The 18981-nt window shown below is 33.3% G+C and overlaps 4 protein-coding genes across 7 annotated transcripts in view; 2 read left to right on the top strand and 2 right to left on the bottom strand.

Annotated features, from left to right (window-relative positions):
* LOC126733682 (alkylated DNA repair protein alkB homolog 8) lies at positions 1-14485 on the top strand. Of its 2 annotated transcripts, XM_050437052.1 has the most exons (11): positions 1-1840; positions 2171-2420; positions 11589-11795; positions 11847-12252; positions 12306-12431; positions 13062-13218; positions 13298-13354; positions 13765-13818; positions 13874-13985; positions 14041-14153; positions 14211-14485. In XM_050437052.1, the coding sequence occupies exons 1-11, from the start codon at positions 310-312 to the stop codon at positions 14447-14449; spliced, it is 3252 nt and encodes a 1083-aa protein (XP_050293009.1). In that variant the 5' UTR covers positions 1-309; the 3' UTR covers positions 14450-14485. The 2 variants fall into 2 exon arrangements, with proteins under 2 accessions (XP_050293009.1, XP_050293011.1); XM_050437054.1 differs by lacking the exon at positions 13298-13354 and having other exon boundaries at positions 14211-14484.
* Positions 2438-14831, bottom strand: LOC126733685 (venom acid phosphatase Acph-1-like). 3 transcript variants are annotated; one of them, XM_050437058.1, is made up of 8 exons: positions 14677-14831; positions 7576-7715; positions 3641-3748; positions 3345-3584; positions 3102-3296; positions 2923-3046; positions 2655-2869; positions 2438-2605 (listed from the first exon to the last, which is right to left on the bottom strand). In XM_050437058.1, the coding sequence occupies exons 2-8, from the start codon at positions 7684-7686 to the stop codon at positions 2453-2455; spliced, it is 1146 nt and encodes a 381-aa protein (XP_050293015.1). In that variant the 5' UTR covers positions 7687-7715; positions 14677-14831; the 3' UTR covers positions 2438-2452. The 3 variants fall into 3 exon arrangements, with proteins under 3 accessions (XP_050293015.1, XP_050293014.1, XP_050293016.1); XM_050437057.1 differs by lacking the exon at positions 14677-14831 and adding an exon at positions 11258-11408; XM_050437059.1 differs by lacking the exon at positions 14677-14831 and adding an exon at positions 11062-11085.
* LOC126733684 (poly(A) RNA polymerase gld-2 homolog A-like) overlaps positions 14580-18981 on the top strand; it is a 26618-nt gene continuing 22216 nt past the window's right edge. Inside the window, exons 1-3 of the mRNA XM_050437056.1 lie at positions 14580-14723; positions 14829-15221; positions 15576-15798. Of these exons, the coding sequence (XP_050293013.1) occupies positions 14915-15221; positions 15576-15798 (530 nt within the window). The 5' untranslated portion in view covers positions 14580-14723; positions 14829-14914. The remainder of the gene's footprint in view (positions 14724-14828; positions 15222-15575; positions 15799-18981) is intronic.
* Positions 15705-16750, bottom strand: LOC126733687 (ER membrane protein complex subunit 3-like). Its single transcript, XM_050437060.1, has 3 exons — positions 16466-16750; positions 16151-16354; positions 15705-16098 (listed from the first exon to the last, which is right to left on the bottom strand). The coding sequence occupies exons 1-3, from the start codon at positions 16673-16675 to the stop codon at positions 15838-15840; spliced, it is 675 nt and encodes a 224-aa protein (XP_050293017.1). The 5' UTR covers positions 16676-16750; the 3' UTR covers positions 15705-15837.

Consider the following 18981-nt stretch of genomic DNA (forward strand, 5'->3'; position numbering starts at 1 on the left):
ATAGATAACTAAAAAATAAATATACCCGCCAAAAATTGCCCTAAACCGTTGATCTTATACAATCAAAGTTGTAACGCTTCCCTTGTTAGAATACCTTGTTCTAATACAGTCATTGAGCGAAACAAGAGAAATAATAAAAGTACGAACTAACGTATCACTCTAACTTGGCCATTACCATTTAAACTAACCTCGAAAATGGACATTTGTTGTTAGTACAGTTTCAAACATTATTGCATAAATAAATAGAATAAACCTATTTGTTACGTAGACAGAGACAGCATAGGATTCCCGCAACGTCAAATTAAAACCATGTCTCTCTCTCAACAAAAGAAACTGACAAAAAAGCTCCTCAAACTTCAACATATTTTGGAAAAAGAAACAGGAATTCAAAAGTCTTTAACTTCTACAAGACACCTTGCGATATGCAATGCGGGACTAGTTAGTGGGCTAACTGAAGATGTAATATTCGAGCATTTCAGTAAGCATGGCCCCATTAAAGACATCATAATGCTTCCAGGGAAATCCTGCTGTTTTGTATCCTATGAAACCCTACCGAGTAGCGAATCTGCTTATGACACCTTCAATGGTAAATTAAACATTGCTCAAGATGGTAAACCTATTTTTCTACTTTATGTGGAAGAAGTGCCTTTAAATGGAGATCAAAAGGTTTGGGGTGAAACACCTCCAGGTCTAATAATTATAGACAATTTCATTGATGAATGCAAGGAAGAGTTATTACTAAATCTGTGTCAGTTTAACAGTGGAGCCTCTGGCGAAATGAAACACAGGCAAGTAAAACATTTTGGATATGAATTTAGGTATGATATAAACAATGTGGATAAAGATAAGCCATTATCTGATCCTTTACCTAAAGAAACTGATTTCTTATGGACAAAACTAGGACATCTTAGTCCAGAATTTTCAACATTTAAACCTGACCAGTTGACAATTAACCATTACTGCCCTGGTCAAGGGATTCCCCATCATATAGACACCCACAGTGCATTTGAAAACCCTATTGTGTGCTTATCACTGGGTTCACCAATAGTAATGGAATTTAAAAATGGACAAAGTCACATTTGTTCTTTATTACCACAAAGATCTCTGCTAATTATGTCAGGTGAAAGTAGATATGAATGGACTCATGGAATAGTCCCTAGGAAATTTGATGTAGTACGAAATAATAGTGGATCAGGTTTCACATGTTTAAAAAGGGGCACCAGAGTATCGTTCACTTTTAGAAAAGTGCTGCAAGGTGAGTGTAAATGCATTTATAAGACACACTGTGATTCTCATAACAAAGAAACATGCTTAGATGATACCACTGCGTCTCGCCTTGAAAGTTTACATGTTCATAAAGTATATGACAGCATAGCAGACCATTTTAGTGATACTAGACACAAGCCTTGGCCCAATGTTTTAGACTTTGTACAGTCTTTTGACTGTGGTCATGTTATCGTTGATGTTGGCTGCGGCAATGGAAAATATTTAAGCCATAATAAAAAAATTTTTGATGTAGGATGTGATTATAGCTCAGGATTAATTGAGATATGCAATAAAAGGAATTTTAATGCTTTTATTGGAGATTGCCTATCCATCCCTATAAAAGATAATTTTGCAGATGGAGTAATAAGCATTGCAGTTATTCATCATTTGGCTACAGAACAGAGAAGGTTAAAAGCCATTCAGGAAATTTTTAGGATCTTGAACGTGGGTGGTAGGGCTTTGATTTATGTTTGGGCACATGATCAAATTAAGAATGACAAGAAGAGCAGATATATTATGCAGGATAGGAAAAATAGGAAAGGGGCTGATGGTGGGAAGAACAGTTTAGTTAATGGTAAGAGGAATTTTTTATATCTCAGCAGAGTTTTTTGGTCTAATATTTATAACCCTCTGAAATAAGATTTCAAAACCAAATCTTTGGCATGTTTATTGATCAATCTCTGCTTTCATGGTATAGTGAATTGATAGTTTCTAACAATAAACCCTGGAGCTTAAGAAAATTAATTTAAGATTTTAAAACCAAATCATTCAAACACTGATGGCCTATCTACTGATCTATGCGGTCGTGGTATAGTGAATTGATAGTTGCTAACAACAATAGACCCTGGGGCCTAAAAAAATTAATTTAGCTCAAATTCGCAACAAAATGCCTTTTTTTTTCCAGGTTCAACAGACATAAATGTACTAAATGGTATGTTCTCGTTGCCAGTCCATAAAAATCGTACAAACTTCCAAGCGAAAGACGTCCTGGTGCCGTGGAAAATGAAAGATGAGAACCAAAGCACGTTCTTCAGGTTCTACCATGTGTTCCACGAACACGAACTGGAAAACGTGTGTCAAAAAGTGCCGGGTTTAGAAATTTTAAAAAGCTATTACGACCAGGGAAATTGGTGTGTCATATTCAGAAAGTTGAGGTAATAAAACTTGTATAGATAGGAATTGTTTTTTATTTTTTCATTGTGTTTCCATAACATTCCTCATCAGATGAAGGAATAATGCTTTGCAGTATTGCAGTGAATTCAGTTATAGGACAGAACTCGTCACAGCCGTCGATTTTTAATAGTTTTGGCTCATCTTCTGTATAATCTTGATAGAACAGCTGAAATATTTAAACCATTAAGTGAATTATAATGAATATACTTGCAAACCTTCATTCCATAAACATCATCGATCTTATGGACCTCCATAAGCACGTAAGATCCATAAGGGGGCACCTCTGTTATTTTGTGTGCATTTATCGACAATAACAAGCCGGCGATATTAGTTTCATGAGCGGCATAAAGGAACATTTTTTTATGTTTATAATTGGATTCGCCGTTTATTTTGTTTTGGGTGTCTGATATGATCTTTTTCATGAAGTAGCCTTTGAAATGTAATGGTTTTTTAGCAGGAGAATGTTGTATTAGAATAGATTACCTGAAAATATTGTTCTTAGTTCGGTGGTATTTGTTTCAAGGTAATAGTAGTCAATGGCAAGGGAGTGTAATGGTTCTGGATATACTGCTGAGGTCCACTCTTCTAAGGGCAGATTAAGTTCTTCCTAATAAATTGTCTGATAAGTGAGTTAAGTTTGTTCAAAGGTAAGTGAAACATACCTGTATTAAAAACCCAAAATACAAAAGAAAAGCTTTCAAGTATGTCATTTCCTCTCTAGAATAACCCGTATTATTAACGAGGATCTCAAGTGTTTCATTATAACGTGAGGATAAATAATTTTTTATTCCTGGCTCCTCGACCGCTTTATCAAAAGCTTCATTAAAACGGGTGCATCCGATGTAAGAAACCAGCTCCTTAAAATGGGAAATTTATTATTTGAAAGCCGTGAAACATAAACTCACCTTATCGTCAGCAATTTTCTCGTAGTTATAAGGTATGGGTTGCCAATGCAAAACCGGGTTCCATATATTTAAACAACTAGGGGGCCATAGGCCGGCGGTTAACAGTTCCGAAGACATTTTGGTTCTATTATAGTCGGTACTTCTTACATCTATAATGCTCATATTGAAGTTTTTCCCTAAAAAATTAATGTACCTATTTCGCAGGGCAATTCCTAGTTGGTATTCACGTAATTTCCCTTCCTGTAAATTAAAAAAATAAACACACTAATCGTAATTTTCTTAGGGGTTCTACTTACATTCGTTAACTGTCCATATCCGTATGGGTAATAGTTACTTTCTGCATAGTACGGGTTGCTTGGGTATAACGTCGTGGTTTCAGGAGTTCGGTCACCATGCCGGTATAACTAGATCGATGGGATAATGCATTTAGATTCAACGTTAAGGAAATCCTGGGATCGATTTAAGGGTAAAAACGGTTTCTTAAGTTAAGTATTTAGGTAGGTTTCATAGAAAAATTGTACTACTCTTGAGTATCATAATAATATTCTTAAAAGGGACTGAACCAATATATTTTAAGAATATTCCAGTGTCTAGATTTGTAAAATGTTAGGGATTTCATTTATTTTATTTTTTCGCCAACGCGGCAACAACGATTCAAGATTTCCTGGAACCGCAAAATCGTGCCATCGGGACCGTCTCCGTCGTTCGTTTGTGCGATGCCGCCACTTGACTTTAGCCTTTCCATCTAATCGCAGGAAGAGGTTTTCTTTTGGTTCGCGTCATTTACGCACGACGATTTACTTTCGTATTTTTTAATTACGCCACCACCTTGGCATTTTTACTTTATTTTAATATACATATTTTATACAGTCCACTGAAATAAAAATCTTTGATTTAATAATTACACGCGACCTGTAGGTCCAATTACATACATCCAGTGTTGACATTAGTGAACTTTTCTCAAAATATTTTAGTGGATTATTTGAACCTTCTGATACACCAGCTTTAATTAAACCTAGGCAATGTCAGGAATATTTTGTAGTCACCAAAGACGTTAAATCCGCACCTATATCTATGGATCCTAAAAAGCTGTTCCAGATGGATTTCCTTCATTTTTCTTACAGTACTTTTGCGAGCCTTTGAACACCTTGTACAACCTACGTTTGTCCAGCGGCAACAGCTCAAATTGTGCCTGTATTCAAGTCAAATTGTGTTAAAAATTGCAGCCCAATTTCCTTACTTAGTCACTTTGGCAAGCTATTCGAATCTTTACTACTAAAGCAACTATTTTTTAGGGTCAAAGAAGTTATCGACGTTAACCAACATGGCTTTTTCGAAAAAGCTCGGTAATAACCAATACCATTGAAAAGGTCTGGAAACATGTCCGTGTACCAATCGACTTTTCCAAGGCTTTTGATATGGTCCTTCACTAACCGACACTTTTCATAAAGTTGAAGGATTTTGGTATGCACGGGGCACTCCTCAACCTCATTAAAAATTACCTAACGAATTGCTCTCAGTATGTTGCCATAAATGAAGTAAAGTCTTCTTGCACGATCGTAACTTCAGGAATACCGCAGGGTTCTCATTTGGGACCGATATTGTTTTCAATCTTTTTAAATGACATTCGTCAATGTTTCTCAATTTGTAAATATCTTGCATATGTATAAAATTCTTCAAAACAATTAAGCAGGTATCAGATTTCTTTGTCGTGCAATCTGAGCTTTCTAATCTTGAAAGGTATTGTACCTTAAACAAATTATTTATTAATCCAGAAAAATGTTATTCGATACTCTTTAGCAGTAAACCAGTTCAAACACAAATCAAATGTAATGTCAATCTTGGGGGCACTACCTTAACATATGTGGACTGTATTAAGGACTTGGGTGTGGCATTGGATTCTAAACTGCTTTTCAACATTCGTATAGAAAACATTGTTCTAAAAAATCTAGATTTTATATCCCGAATTACAAAGGGTTTCAGCAATCAAACTATGTTATACAATGCAATTGTTAAACTAACCCTAGAATATGCGACAGTAGTTTGGAATCCGATGTATCACAAATATATTGACCAAAATTGAAAAGGTACAACCACAGATATAACTAGCTAACGCAAGTACTACAACTAAATTGCGTTAGCTATTAATATCTGTGGTACAACGCAAGTTTGTAAATATACTAAATTTCCGCTTGAATAAGACATATGTATACATTTTTTCAACTACAGTGATAACGTAAAGTTTTATGGTCTTAGATCCTTAGAGAGTTGTCGAAACACTTCGGATTTAGTTTTAATTTATAAGGTCATTAACAATCTAGTGGACTTGTATCTTCAATTAATCATTCTTTCAATAATGGCCAATTTCCCAATTGTCTTAAAGTAGCCAGAATCATGCCTTTGTTTAAGGGAGAGCTTCAGAATCAACCTCTTCTTACAGACCAATAGCATTGCTTTCCACCCTCTCAAAAATCATCGAGAAACTGGTTAAAAAGAGACTTATGTCATATTTAGCTGAAAAGCAAATTATAAGATCGGAGCAATTTGGGTTTCAAAGTGCCAAGGGAACATCGGATGCAATCTTTTCATTCTTTGAGTCCTTATTTTTGAGCTTGAACAGTGGTGATATTGCTGCAGCAGTGTTTTGTGACTTGACCAAAGCATTTGACTGTGTTAGTCAGGAAATACTGCTGTGGAAGCTTGAGCGGTATGGATTCAGAGGTCTGGCTCTTCAGTGGTTTGGGTCTTATTTGCATACTAGAATGCAGAGTGTTTCTGTGGATGGTGCCCTTTCAAGGGAGCAGCTTGTAACTCATGGTGTTCCTCAGGGTTCAGTTTTTGGGCTTCTATTCCTCATTTATATTAATGACATGGCCAATCTTAGGATCTCAGGTAAATTCATTCAGTTTGCGGATGATTCAACAATTTTATGGCATGACACGAGTGCGATGAATCTAAATACCACAGTTAACAGAGATATTGTTGAAATCAAGAAATAGTGTGATTCCAACAAATTGTGTTTAAATATTTCAAAAACCAGTGTTATGAATTTTAAATGCAATTTAAATAATGTGTTTTTGGAGAATCACATTCTGAACAACTTAGACGAAAATAATTTTTTAGGTTTATTTATTGATAATAAACTAAAATTTGAGGGCCATATCACGCAATTGTGTAGAAAAATATCAGCAAATTGTTATGCTCTTAAAGTGGTCGCAGGAGAGGTTGATTTTGACATGGCGACAAATGTTTATTTTTCTTTAATTGAGTCCCATTTAAGGTATGGTTTGTGTTTCTGGGGTGCATGCACACATTACTTATTTAATAGTGTTTTTGTTTTGCAAAAGAGAGCGATCCGACGTCTGTGTAATGTGAGTATGAGAGTATCTAGTAGAGAAACAGCTATTTATTACTCATAAAATCTTAACCCTTCCTGCCTTATTTATATTGGAATCTGTTTCCCTCGTTTATAACAAATTTTGAAATGTGAACTAACTAATAGGCATGAATATAGCAGTCGACGAGCTAAAAAACTCTTAGTTGCAAAGGGCTATTATGAAATAACTGAATTTTTGTCGGATAGATTTTAGTCATTTTACCTTTTTCTTGCAGGACTTTAGGTATATTCTTTATATTTTTTACACCATATCATTTCGCTAAATTTATTTCTGTGATTCAATTTTTTTTTACAGTTTTACATTTAATAAAATTGTATATTTCGGGAGTAAATAATATCTGTTTGTGTTATACATATTGATACTCTTGACATTACATTAGCTTTGTATGTTTGGGTTCAGAGAGGAACTGAGTCTGTCTAGAAAATTTAAATATTAACGTTAATCCTTATATTTTGCGTAATAAATTAACCTTTAGCATCTCGAGATATTCTTCAAATCATTTTTGTCTACCATAGTTTTAATAATTCTCAACAAACTAATTTCAGTGATGACATATTTTTCACCCGTCTGGCGTCATTTAAGTGCCACTTAAGGGACTCTACCTAATTTGCAAGGAAATGTATTATATTGTCCTCATCTTCTTAGTTAGGTTTATTTCTTGGTGTATTTGTAAGGTTTAGTGAAAGTGTAATAATTTGCAAAACGCTTACTTGTAGTTTGAAATTCACTAAGATATTTTGTGCGTTCCTGTTATTGGATTGCTTAGTCTATCTGTAGGAGAGCCTTGTACTTTCATCTATGAATATTCATGAAATATATTGGGACATACTTACGACATGAACCAATTCCAAAGTAGACTCGTTAGCATAATGAAGCCTCATAGGAAATGCTTGACTATCATTCCAGCTTAGCGCAAAAAACATTACAAGCAGCCAAAAATTCATGTTTTAGGGTATTACGAGTAATTGCTTATCTAAAATAGTTCTATATTAATATTTAGAATATGTGTCATGCCTAGAATTTAATAAGGGGAAAATCTTATATACTTATTTAAACCAGGTTAATGCCAATGAGCGTTAGCCCTTAGCAACCGTCCATTGATCATGAAGAGTTTGTTATTTTAAAAGTCAATAAAACCCTTTCATTTTAAACTTAATAAAATTTGTGGACCACAATATGCAGGCTGTAACATAAATGATGACTATAATTTTAAGAGATGATTCCTTGTAATTTTTTAAGTAAAAAAGTTCACATAAGCTTCGTTTTCGAGATGAAGTCTGTTTTTTTTTTAATAAAATAACTAAAAATCCCTCTTTTTATCGCTTTTTGCGTATCGTGTTCTTCGTTTTCATATGATTTCATTCATATCTCAGCACGTTTCTGACTAAAAAAACTGGAAAAAAACCTTTACCTGAAAAATTACCAGTATGTTTATTATTTAAAAACTTCCAATAAACTAATTGATAAGATGCTATTATTGGAGAATTTTAAGTAGCTATTGCAATGGCGTCGCAAATGCCCCCATTTTTTCTGTGTTTGACATTTGAATCAAACTAAGCAATTAAAAATTTAAAAAAACGTCTTTCAGACATTAGTAAAAAAAAAGAAAATTAATATCCTGTATCTCGAAAATGGAGCGTCTCCGTATATATAATGTTATGAAATTTTACAGGTCGATTAGAGTTCAGGTGGACCTTATCCCTATGGTTTTTGGTTATTCTCAGCATACGGAAAATATTTTTTTTTACGTCCAAAGTTTCAGAAATTTTTGATCTTCTAGCCCTTTTGACAGTTTAACCGTTGATTGAATATTAGGATATTATCAATCAACGGTTTAACGGTATCTTTGCGGAAATAATGACTCCTAGAGATATGTGCGCTTTATTGAGAACTACAAATTTTATTAACAATCTTTAAAAAAAAAATATTTTTTTTTTGAAGAAAAGTAAAAAAAAATGTTAAAAATGCATTTTTTTAGTTTTTTCTGTATAAAATTTCTATGGTACAAATTTTAAGAAAGTTTCATTTAAATTAATTAAACCTGCATACTTTCCGAATAAAACGATGTATTAAGTTTAACGCTATCATTTATACAGGGTGTGATTTATACCCTTTTTTTACGCTTTTTTTCTTCAAATATTAATGACTTTTTAGTGGTTTAGCACTTAGAGGTTTCATTCAATTGGAGCATTTAAAGAACCTCTTGAAATCAATTTTTCGACACACTCTACAATCATCTACGTCAAGCAGTTTTTTCTCTACACTATTTTTTGACTTTGACGCCTAATACCGCAATGGCTATGCCACACACGATAACCGTTTTTTCTCTCAGACATCCGGCATCTATCTGGCTATAATCCACTAAAAGCCTTTTTTATTAACATATTACCGTTTTCCAGAAAAACGCAATTTACTATGAAAAACCCCCCTACAATCATCCAGTCATACCCTCGACACCACGGGTTGACGGATTTACTTCAATAAGTTAGTGGTCCAGCACCCAATGTAAAAGTATAGGGAAAAGGTCTGTGTCAACAAGCCTATGACCGCGTCTCCATGGCCACGAAAACGCCGAAAAAAGACCTTAATTTCTTTAATCGAAATTTAACTACTAAAACCAATTGGAACCGGTCCAGAATTGATGTTAATCTGTTCCTAAGGCCTTACACTATTTTTCCATGTACAAATCATAAGGTAAAAACCTTTTTTATACCCCAAAACATCGCCTGAAAATGGTCAATTTTTACATTTATATGAACTTTTTTACTTAAAAAAAATTACAAGGAATCACCCCTTAAAATTAAAATCCTCACTTATGTTACACACTCTATATTTAAATATATAATTTACTTTCCCCTAATATCAAGATAACTGGATTAAGCCTGAATAAACCATAGAATGGCCACTAATTATAATAGCGTGTCAGCAATTGCTGGACTTAATCAAAATAACGATCAAGTTGTAGCATATGTAGATCTGATTAGAAATGTACATTTAATTGTAACTAAAAACTCGAATAAAATGTCAGTTTATTATTTAGTAAGGGTTTGTGTACACGATGTTTTACGTTCCATATATTTTGGAATTTGCCAGAAGTAGCACCATTCATGGTATCAAGTACACCGCAGATGAGTCCACCAGTGTATGGGAAAGGTAAAGACAAGAAAAATAAATGTTCAGAATATTAACGAATTAATGGAAATGTTCACTAAAAGAACATATACAGTGCGGCTCTTAATTGTCCCCTCTTATGTTTTGAATGCGTTTATATAAAAATTTGAAATTTGGCACACATTATTAGCAACCTAAATACTACCTTTTGGTCCCTAGCTCATTTTGATAAACTTCAAAATGGTGGCGGGACGCCATGCTTTATGGCCTTAAAAAATTAAGTCATTACTTCTACCCATAGCAAAATGGCAGCCTTTCAAAATCTTATTTTTGGCATTTTTATTTTCTTTACAACACCTGTTCATGTCTAATTCGTTTGGAGGTATGGTGTTGTTTATAGAGTTTAAATTGAAATTTGACACGTGACCTTACTTAAACAGGTTGGAAAATGCAGTAGAACCACTGATCCTTAATCCTCATGAATTTGAATTGGAAACAGTTTTTCAACAAGATGGGGCATCGTCTCACTTTAGCAGAAATGTTAGAGAATATTTAACTCAAACTTACCCTAACCGGTGGATTGGTCGTTGAGGGCCTACCGAATGGCCAGCCAGGTCGCCCGATCTTACATCTCTGGACTTTTTTTGTAGGGCTTCTTGAAACAAAAAGTCTACGTCACCCAGCCAGAATCTATCTTCGATCTACGTCAAAGAATAATTGATGCATGTCGCAATATTGATTTTGCCACTTTCCAAAATGTTCGTGAAGAGTTTTCAATGGATTATTTTACTGTCTTGAAGTTAATGGTGCATCATATATTCAACATCTTTAAGTGAAATATGTCGGTGCTATCTAAAGTTTAATTATTTTAAATGGATTTTGAAAGGCTGCCATTTTGCTGTGGATAGAAGTAATGACTTAATATTCTAGGACCATAAAGCATTCAGTGGGAGCTTTCAAACTATGCATGACCGCCCTTTCTATTTAATTTTTTTTTTCAAAATGGCGTGCCGCCGCCCTTTTAAAGTTTTTCAAAATGAGCTAGAGTCAAATAAGTTGTATTTAGGTTTCTAATGATGTGTGGCAAATTTCAAATTTTTATATAAATGCATTCAAAAGATAAGAGGGGGGAGACAATTAAGAGCCACACTGTATATCGTTTAGTCAAAAAAAAAACAAGTTATACAACGAGATGACTTGATAATTACCATATTACATATTACATAAAAAAATTGAATAAATAATTTAATGTATATATTATTCAGTCACCTATGCACTACACATTTATCACAAACATATATAATATATTATACAAACAAAAACGAGAAATTTACAATTAAATGATTTTTACAACATATACTGAAATATTCTTATAATAATAGCTATTATACAATTTTGACTTACCTATGCCTGATGTATGAATAAGTACATATAAGTAATTTTAAAAGGCCCATAAATAAATTTGTTACACTCGCATGACAGTATAATTATTTGATAATATATTTATTTTTTATTCGACTGCCATAAATAAAAATCAGTAATTTCCTTAAAGGCTTAAGGTAGATTAATATGTAATAAATCATTAGATTGAATTGCCTTTGAATCTTCAAATATTTCATCGTCACTTTATAACGCGGTTAGCAATCAATTACATCTATTATCTAGGATTAATTTTCTTTTAATATGTTGGCACTATTATGGTTTAAAAAAAAAAAACGAGGTCTATATTTTACAGGATGTTCTGGGTTCTAGTAATAATATCGAGCCTATCGGTATCGATCTATTTAACGACGTTATTTTGGGCCCGATATAATGACAACCCCACACGGACCCTGATCGAATCAACTGACGCCCCATTGTCGGTTATTCCGTTTCCGGCGGTCACCATTTGCAACCTAAATCCAGCGATCCATTCGAAAGTAGATCGATTTTTGACAAAACTGTAAGGATAATGTCCGTTTGGTGATATTCCTTCAACATGTATTGGTTGTAGGGATGGTGAGGAGGACGCCCTGCAAACCACCAAAAAAGTCATCCTGAAAATGATGAAAACTGGAACTTTTACAAATGGATCCCCTCAGAATTATAACATGACCGAACTGGATGTTGCCCAGGAGGTTTTGAATAGTAACGGTTATCCGGACCTCAATATGATCGTTAAAAGAATTTCTCAAAAGTGTGAGGATATGATTCTAAGGTGTGCTTGGAACAAACAAGTAGTCAATTGCAAGGACATCTTCGAAGAAACCTACACTATCCAAGGGAGGTGCTGCTCCTTTAATTACATTAAAAAAGACTCTTTCAAGCGCACCCTGTATGCGATTTTTTATGGTTTAAGCACAGGCCTAAGGGTTTTACTAAAGCCCGAGTATAATAATAGAAGTCTGGCAGGGGTTACGGTGATAAAGCAACACTATTGGAGAGATTGGTTTATAATTTTAGTGAGTTACAGGTGACCATACACAACCCCGAAGATTTTCCAGGGGCGGACCATAATGAAAAAAAGACGTTGGCTTTGGGGAAGGTTAATTACGTGGAACTGGAAGGTTATAAAAGAAAATGCAGTCCACCAGTGAGGGTAAGATTGATAATAATAATATATAGATGTTTGGGTATATAAATTTAAGATGGTTATCTAAAGTTATTAGTGGCGCAGTCGGTAGCATTCGTCATGGGGAAGTTTGGTGCCCAACTGTGTTGAATATCAAAGATTTCCGTTGGAAAGTGTAACTGTCAATATTTGAAGTGGTTTAACTTTAGAAATATTGACCAGTTGTCAGACAGCCAATATGGCAAGGTGAAAAAGCAAACACATCATAAGAAATTGCCTTTTTTACTAGAAATTATGAAAAGGTGTTATTTACAATAGTCATGATAAAGATAATCATTTAGGGTAATAGTAGGGTATAAAAAAGTCAATATCTCTAAAAGTCATTAGACATGCAAGATTCTGCGGGAATTTCAATTTACTGAGTGTATAGTTTCACATGTGCAAAGTGAAATTATACACATAAACTACGTGTGGTTTAAAAATTTTAGTGACTTGTAGACTGAATTTCCCTAAAACTTTTCTACCATTTAGGACTAAAAAAAAAACGTTCAAAATCACTAAATTTAATAAAATTTTATCAGACCTGGTAATTGGTTGACTTATGGGTGGCTCTAGTGAATGCTTGAATCTATATAATCTCTTCCGTGCATTTTTTAGGAACTATCCATAGAAAAACGACAATGCTTGTTCTCAGACGAACGACGCTTAGATTATTTCGGCAAATACAGTTACTATAACTGTTTGTTTCAATGCGAAGCATTGGCAGTCGTGGAGCAGTGCCGATGCGTCCCATATTATTTCGATTTCATTTACGGTAAGTCAATCAAAAGTGAAAGGAAAAAGCATTAATTCAAGAAATAAAACTTCTCGCATCTAACCGGATTATTTTCCAGATATCGCACCGTGCGTTTTAGGAAATTTACCATGCCTAGAACCGATTTCGAAACATGGTAAGTAAGGTTACAGGCATTATACAGAGTTAGCAAGCATTCCTTGCATTAAGCTTACTTTAATTTTTTTTCTTTAGAAGTGTCACCATATGATTGGTTATATAGTATTTTTTTGCCAAATATATTGTAAGTTACGTCGAGTCATAGACCTTATTGGAATAGTGTTTGGATCGACTGGAAATAGTGTTTTTCTGGCGTAAAGTGTCTAATTATACTCTCTTAGAAGAATATAATGAAAATAATATTCCTTTAACATTATACTATAGAAACTTTACAAGCATAATTTCTCCTGTGCTATTTATGTATTGCTTTGAAAAATTAAGTATAGGGAGAAGTTTTATTTCTTACCTTATGAAATTAAAATTTCCCTCACTCCCAACTATATATATATGTATATGTATTTTTTGCAGAAAAAGCGATATGTAACTCGAAAAATGCCCAGTGTGTGCAAAATATAACATTTGGTAAGCAAATGTACTACTTATAAGGGTGTATTAATATAACTCTCGAGTTTTACAGATCCTTTTAAGGAGTGTGATTGTCAATCAGAATGCGAGGAAGACTCTTACGATATTACACTGGCCTCGGTTAAGTTTATTAATGATTCTTCGGTTTGGATGATGAACACTCTGTAAGCCTTTTGGCACTAAATTAATAATGTAATAATAATTTATCATTTGTTGTAGAGATGGTGAAAATATTGATACAGAAAACTCGATTTTACTTAACGTTTACTTTGCTAGTAACAGGCACACTATTTGGCTTAGAAATGTTATTACGACTGGACTATATTTAGTTTGTAAGTCTGTGTCATATTTTATTATGTTAGTGATAGGTACTAACAAAATGATTTCAGCATCTTTTGGGGGCATATACTCCTTATTTCTCGGTTGCAGCATCATAACGGTCATAGAGATTTTCTACTATTTAATAGGGAAGATTTTTATTCGGAATATGTGCACTGCCAGGAAAATAGATCAAGTTAAGGATAATAAGATCACCGTGAGAGTTTACACTTTGGACGGCGTTTCAAAGAAAATTAGAACTCCTCTAAATAATACCAATCAAGATCCTATATTTCCTTTTATTAATTAAAATTGTGCACTTGCCTATTGCGAAATATATGCGTGTTTATTGAAAAATTGAAGTTTGAAAATACCGCCAGAATCATCTTATGATGTTTACCAAACGTCAAATTGACAAAACGTCAAGTTGACTTTGACGTTTCATCATTTATATTTACTTTTTTATTTTCGTTAGTTCGTGGTTTTTCAAAAAAGAATCCAATAAAATGTTTTATTAATTAATAAATAGATACTTGCCGTAAAACAATAAATCAGCAGATTATACTTAATCGCACCATTTAGTAGTAAGTTTACACTTGAATAATGTAAAAACAGTCGCGGAATTCGGTCCTAGACAAAAAAAATTATCAATTGAATTTCATTTTGCATTCCTGCCGGTTTTTTTTCAGGTCGACCGACGCCTGTAAAATACGGAACAAAATGAAGGTTTAAAATTGCTACAAGCATTTTTTACACGTTAATATATTATAACAAGATGAATATTAAAAATAACATGAATGGCACCGCATTCTTTGATTCAGTAAAATCAAAAGACCAGAAGGTGTCTGGCTTGAAAAAAGGCGAAATAATGGATTCTAAAATGGTTGAAAAAGGCCACTTTAATAAAAGCAGTACCATAATGGGAATGCCATTTAATTTCCTTCCAATCGGTTGTTCAAAAAGTGGAGATGATTACAAAGAGGCAAGTAAAGGAGGTGGGGTTTATCGGCCCATACAGGATGCACAGGAGGAAGAATTGACAATTTTTGAATTTAGGAATTCTCCTTCTCCCACAGAAGATGGTAAGATTAAGGATTTACATAAAACTAGCCAGGTTTTTAAGCAAAATTGTGATCTTAATTAATCTGGGGTAACAAACATAATGAGTAGTTTTCGTAGATTAAAATTCCTTTATTCTTATCGGTGCAGCTAGTGGACTCATAATCTCATTGTCTTATAATGTTCAGACAGTACGGTAATCTTAATTAGTCCATCTTTTTATTAAAAGTAGTGCTAAAAACAATGTTGCTCATGAATGCCTAATAAAATTAACAATTATATAGAAAAATCCTAGGATTTAAATAAATTGTACAACAATTATGTTAGTAATTATTTTTATAAATATTTACAAAATCTTAAACAGACTTTTTTTTTAGCATTGAAATTCCTGCAAGGAAACTATGTAGACCTGAACTGTCAAAGAGTATTTTTCTCAAGCTTCAGTGAAATTCCATCAGAGACTTTTACACCAACACACAACAACTCTTGCCACCAGTCTACTAATGGAAACTTCAAATATCCCTTTAATAACAATTACAGAAATCACAATAATAATAATGTTAACAATAATAATTATTCTGGACACTATACAAAGAACAGGTAAGTCTTATTGATTTTTATATGTGAAACTTACTCTATTTAACAATGTTCAAACAAACAAAATTTGTGTTTTATAATCTGCAATGAATTATAATCCTCTTTACAACTGACTTGTTCTTCTGCAAAAACGTCCATGTCAGAAATCGGTGGATCTTCAAAAAATATATTGAGGAAGTTTCTTAATCCAAATATGTTCAATAGGTACCATGAGCAGGACGATACCCATGAAGGATTCAGGTACTGCAGTTCAATATTTTGTTGTAACATCCATTTAAATGAGAATGTTAGCGGAAAGGGAATCTTAAAAATTAGGCTTTCATATTATAAATTCAAAATAATGGAAACATCTTACCTTAGTGCATATAAATCCACTAAATGTATAAGACACCCATGCTCCAGCAATAATCATTGGAAGATGATTTGTAAAGTGGTCCTTGATTGTGTTAAGAATTTTTTCAGGATGTTGTAGTTCTAGAGGATTAACATGTTCTTGCTGTGGTGGTTTATTTAGAAATCCGGTTTCTGGGTTGAAAGCTCTTTTTCTAACCTCAAAGGCCTATATTATAATAAGGGTATTAAAGCATATACGATTTAAATGTAAATGTCCAGTTACACAAAGGCCTGTTGAAGTAATTAAATTATATGATAAATTAGAAATATTTCTTACTGATTTTGTGATATACTGGTGGTTTTTTAGTAGTAATCTGATTCGCTTATTAGCCTCACTGTCTTGGATCTCCTCTAGAGTACGAACTTCATCATTAATACCTAACGCAATCACATAGTATCGCAGGATTTCTATAAAAAATGTCAGCAAGACTATGGGCAAGAAGACCCACAGCCTGATTTTCGAATCCAGCAAGAAATCGTCGGTCATTTCGGAGAATTTTGAATTTTAATTCTGTTAAAATCAAAAAACTAGGCTGTCAAATTTTGACAGACATGCTGACGTTACTGGTCAGTAGGAATGTTTCTATCCTTGTCTTTTGTATGAGAAAAGACATACTAACAGGCACAATGTTGTTTGTCTCTGTTATTAAATAACTCGAACTCAAATTTATTTATATTGGTATACAATACATCTTGTTTATAAATTAAAGGTTAAATCACTACCTAAAACTCTTTTATACAATATACTAATGGTATTTATCAACACAATGGGTTTTAAAAATCTGTGCAGGTTGGTTATCTACCTATTCTAGTTAATTTCTTCTTATATTTAAAGTTACATCCTATCTCATACATAATATTTGTACTTTTTTTGTATTAAACATGTAAATATTATTAACATTATTTATTAGCAATTAAAGAAAATAGTCCAAAAATTCAAGCACAAGCTACTTTCTAATATCCACTGACCTATTTTGTGTTTTCAACCTTAAATGGTTTATTCCTAATGGAGTCAAGCAATACATTGTAAACCGCAGGACCAGTAGAGTTGCAGAGTTTCTGGAGAATGTCAATGTTAGATTTTGGTTCTTAGCATTATGATTATTTTGATTATATGTTATTCTTTGTCTGTAATACTGAGTACTAAGCATAAAGGGTATTAGAGCCTTTATGTATAACTGTTCTAATGTCAACAGTTTACTCTCCTGGATGAGTCTTTATACTCATGATCTTTATAATGTATTTTTGAGCTATAAAGAAAAAACTTAGAATTTGTTATTTTACTTGCACTGCCCGATATTATTATTTCATAATTTATAGTTGATTCAATCAATGAATAATAAATCATTTTTAATATTTTAAGGGTCAAAACATTTCTCATAAAATAAGCTCATAAAATTTATAAATGAGTAACAACATAATCGACATGTGTTTTCCAGTTAAGCCTTTCATCTAGAAAAATGCCTAAATATTTTAAAGACATTACCCTCTGAATTTTGGCACACTATACATAGGAATGTAAATCCTAAGAGTCTAGTAGAGTAGGAAGAGTTCTTGCAGTTAACCCAAATGTGATGAACTTTCTCTTTTTACTGTTAAGTGACAATAGGCTGTGATCTAACCAACATTTGGTTTTTGTAATAGCAGCTTCTGCATTCTTCACCACAGCTTCCCATGACTCCATCCTGCACTATTATTGCAGTATCGTCAGCAAAACAAAACACTATACCCTCATTGCTAAGAATAGACAAAATATCATTTATGTAGATATGGAATAAGAGATTGCTTTGATGTGGCTTGAGTCATATCTAGCCAATAGAAGGCAGGTGGTTAAGGGCCAACACAGTACTTCATCTGTGCAGAATATCGTCCGGTTCTTGGCCCTTTATTGTTTCTCATTTACATCAACGACCTAGCGTCTGTATATCAGTATTAATGGATCCTTTACGTTATTTGCCGATGACACTACTATTCTGTGGCTAGAAACAAAGAACAATACATTGAAAGAAACAATAAACAATGATCTTAAACTTGGTGTGACGCAAACAAGCTTTCTTTTAATATTTCCAAAACGAATTTTGTGACATTTAAGGGTATTACTACAAATCCGTCGTTGAATGGGGAGCCTATAATGAATAGAGATTGCTCCAAATTTCTAGGAGTTTTTATTGACTCAAAATTGAAATTTAAGACCCACATTTTGCTTTGAAGATTGCCTCTGCATGTTATGCTGTTAGAGTGGTCCGCATAGAGGTGGCTCGAAGTGTGTACTTTGCCCTAGTAGAGTCCCACTTAAGATATGGAATTCAATTTTGGGGCTTCGCTGGGCAGGGCTCACATTAACTTGTATTTTCATACTGATGACGGTAGAAATGATTTATAAAAAATACAAGAGATTAAAAAAGTCATCCATTTTCTCTCTAAGGTGCTGGTATAATATCAAAAGCAGGAACGAAAAACTCTCAAAATCTACAGCATCTATATAATTTAAATAACGGTTACATATGTTTCACCCGGTTAGGGCATCATCAGACCTTAAAAAATTATTAATTTAAAATAAAATTACAATAAAAAATAAGGTTTTCCCTTACCAAAAATAGGACGATACACATACACACACGTAAACGAACTCTAATAGTATACAAACGAAACATTCCAAATAGGTACAAAGATTAAAAATTTTATAATTAATACACATTGTGACATCTACAATAAAACACATTAATTTACTAGAGTGAAGTTAAGTTAGTTGCAAATTTTTATATTCTGATGGTACGGAGTTCTATAGTTGGT

The sequence above is a fragment of the Anthonomus grandis genome, chromosome 3, assembly GCF_022605725.1.
Source record: "Anthonomus grandis grandis chromosome 3, icAntGran1.3, whole genome shotgun sequence".
In the NCBI taxonomy this organism is placed as follows: domain Eukaryota; kingdom Metazoa; phylum Arthropoda; class Insecta; order Coleoptera; family Curculionidae; genus Anthonomus; species Anthonomus grandis.

What these genes read in the sequence shown, in the direction of transcription:
- LOC126733682 (XM_050437052.1), top strand. Translation starts at nt 310, where the DNA reads ATGTCTCTCTCTCAACAAAAGAAACTGACAAAAAAGCTCCTCAAACTT. An exon ending in GAAGTCTGGCAGGGGTTACG is followed by an intron (nt 12,253 to 12,305) that starts GTGATAAAGCAA and finishes AGTGAGTTACAG; the next exon opens with GTGACCATACACAACCCCGA. An exon ending in GACTGGACTATATTTAGTTT is followed by an intron (nt 14,154 to 14,210) that starts GTAAGTCTGTGT and finishes AAATGATTTCAG; the next exon opens with CATCTTTTGGGGGCATATAC.
- LOC126733685 (XM_050437058.1), bottom strand. Translation starts at nt 7,686, where the DNA reads ATGAATTTTTGGCTGCTTGTAATGTTTTTTGCGCTAAGCTGGAATGAT. An exon ending in CTTTGGAATTGGTTCATGTC is followed by an intron (nt 3,749 to 7,575) that starts GTAAGTATGTCC and finishes CCATCGATCTAG; the next exon opens with TTATACCGGCATGGTGACCG. An exon ending in ATTTTGGGTTTTTAATACAG is followed by an intron (nt 3,047 to 3,101) that starts GTATGTTTCACT and finishes ACAATTTATTAG; the next exon opens with GAAGAACTTAATCTGCCCTT.
- LOC126733687 (XM_050437060.1), bottom strand. Translation starts at nt 16,675, where the DNA reads ATGACCGACGATTTCTTGCTGGATTCGAAAATCAGGCTGTGGGTCTTC. An exon ending in ACCAGTATATCACAAAATCA is followed by an intron (nt 16,355 to 16,465) that starts GTAAGAAATATT and finishes ATTATAATATAG; the next exon opens with GCCTTTGAGGTTAGAAAAAG. An exon ending in GTGGATTTATATGCACTAAG is followed by an intron (nt 16,099 to 16,150) that starts GTAAGATGTTTC and finishes CTAATTTTTAAG; the next exon opens with ATTCCCTTTCCGCTAACATT.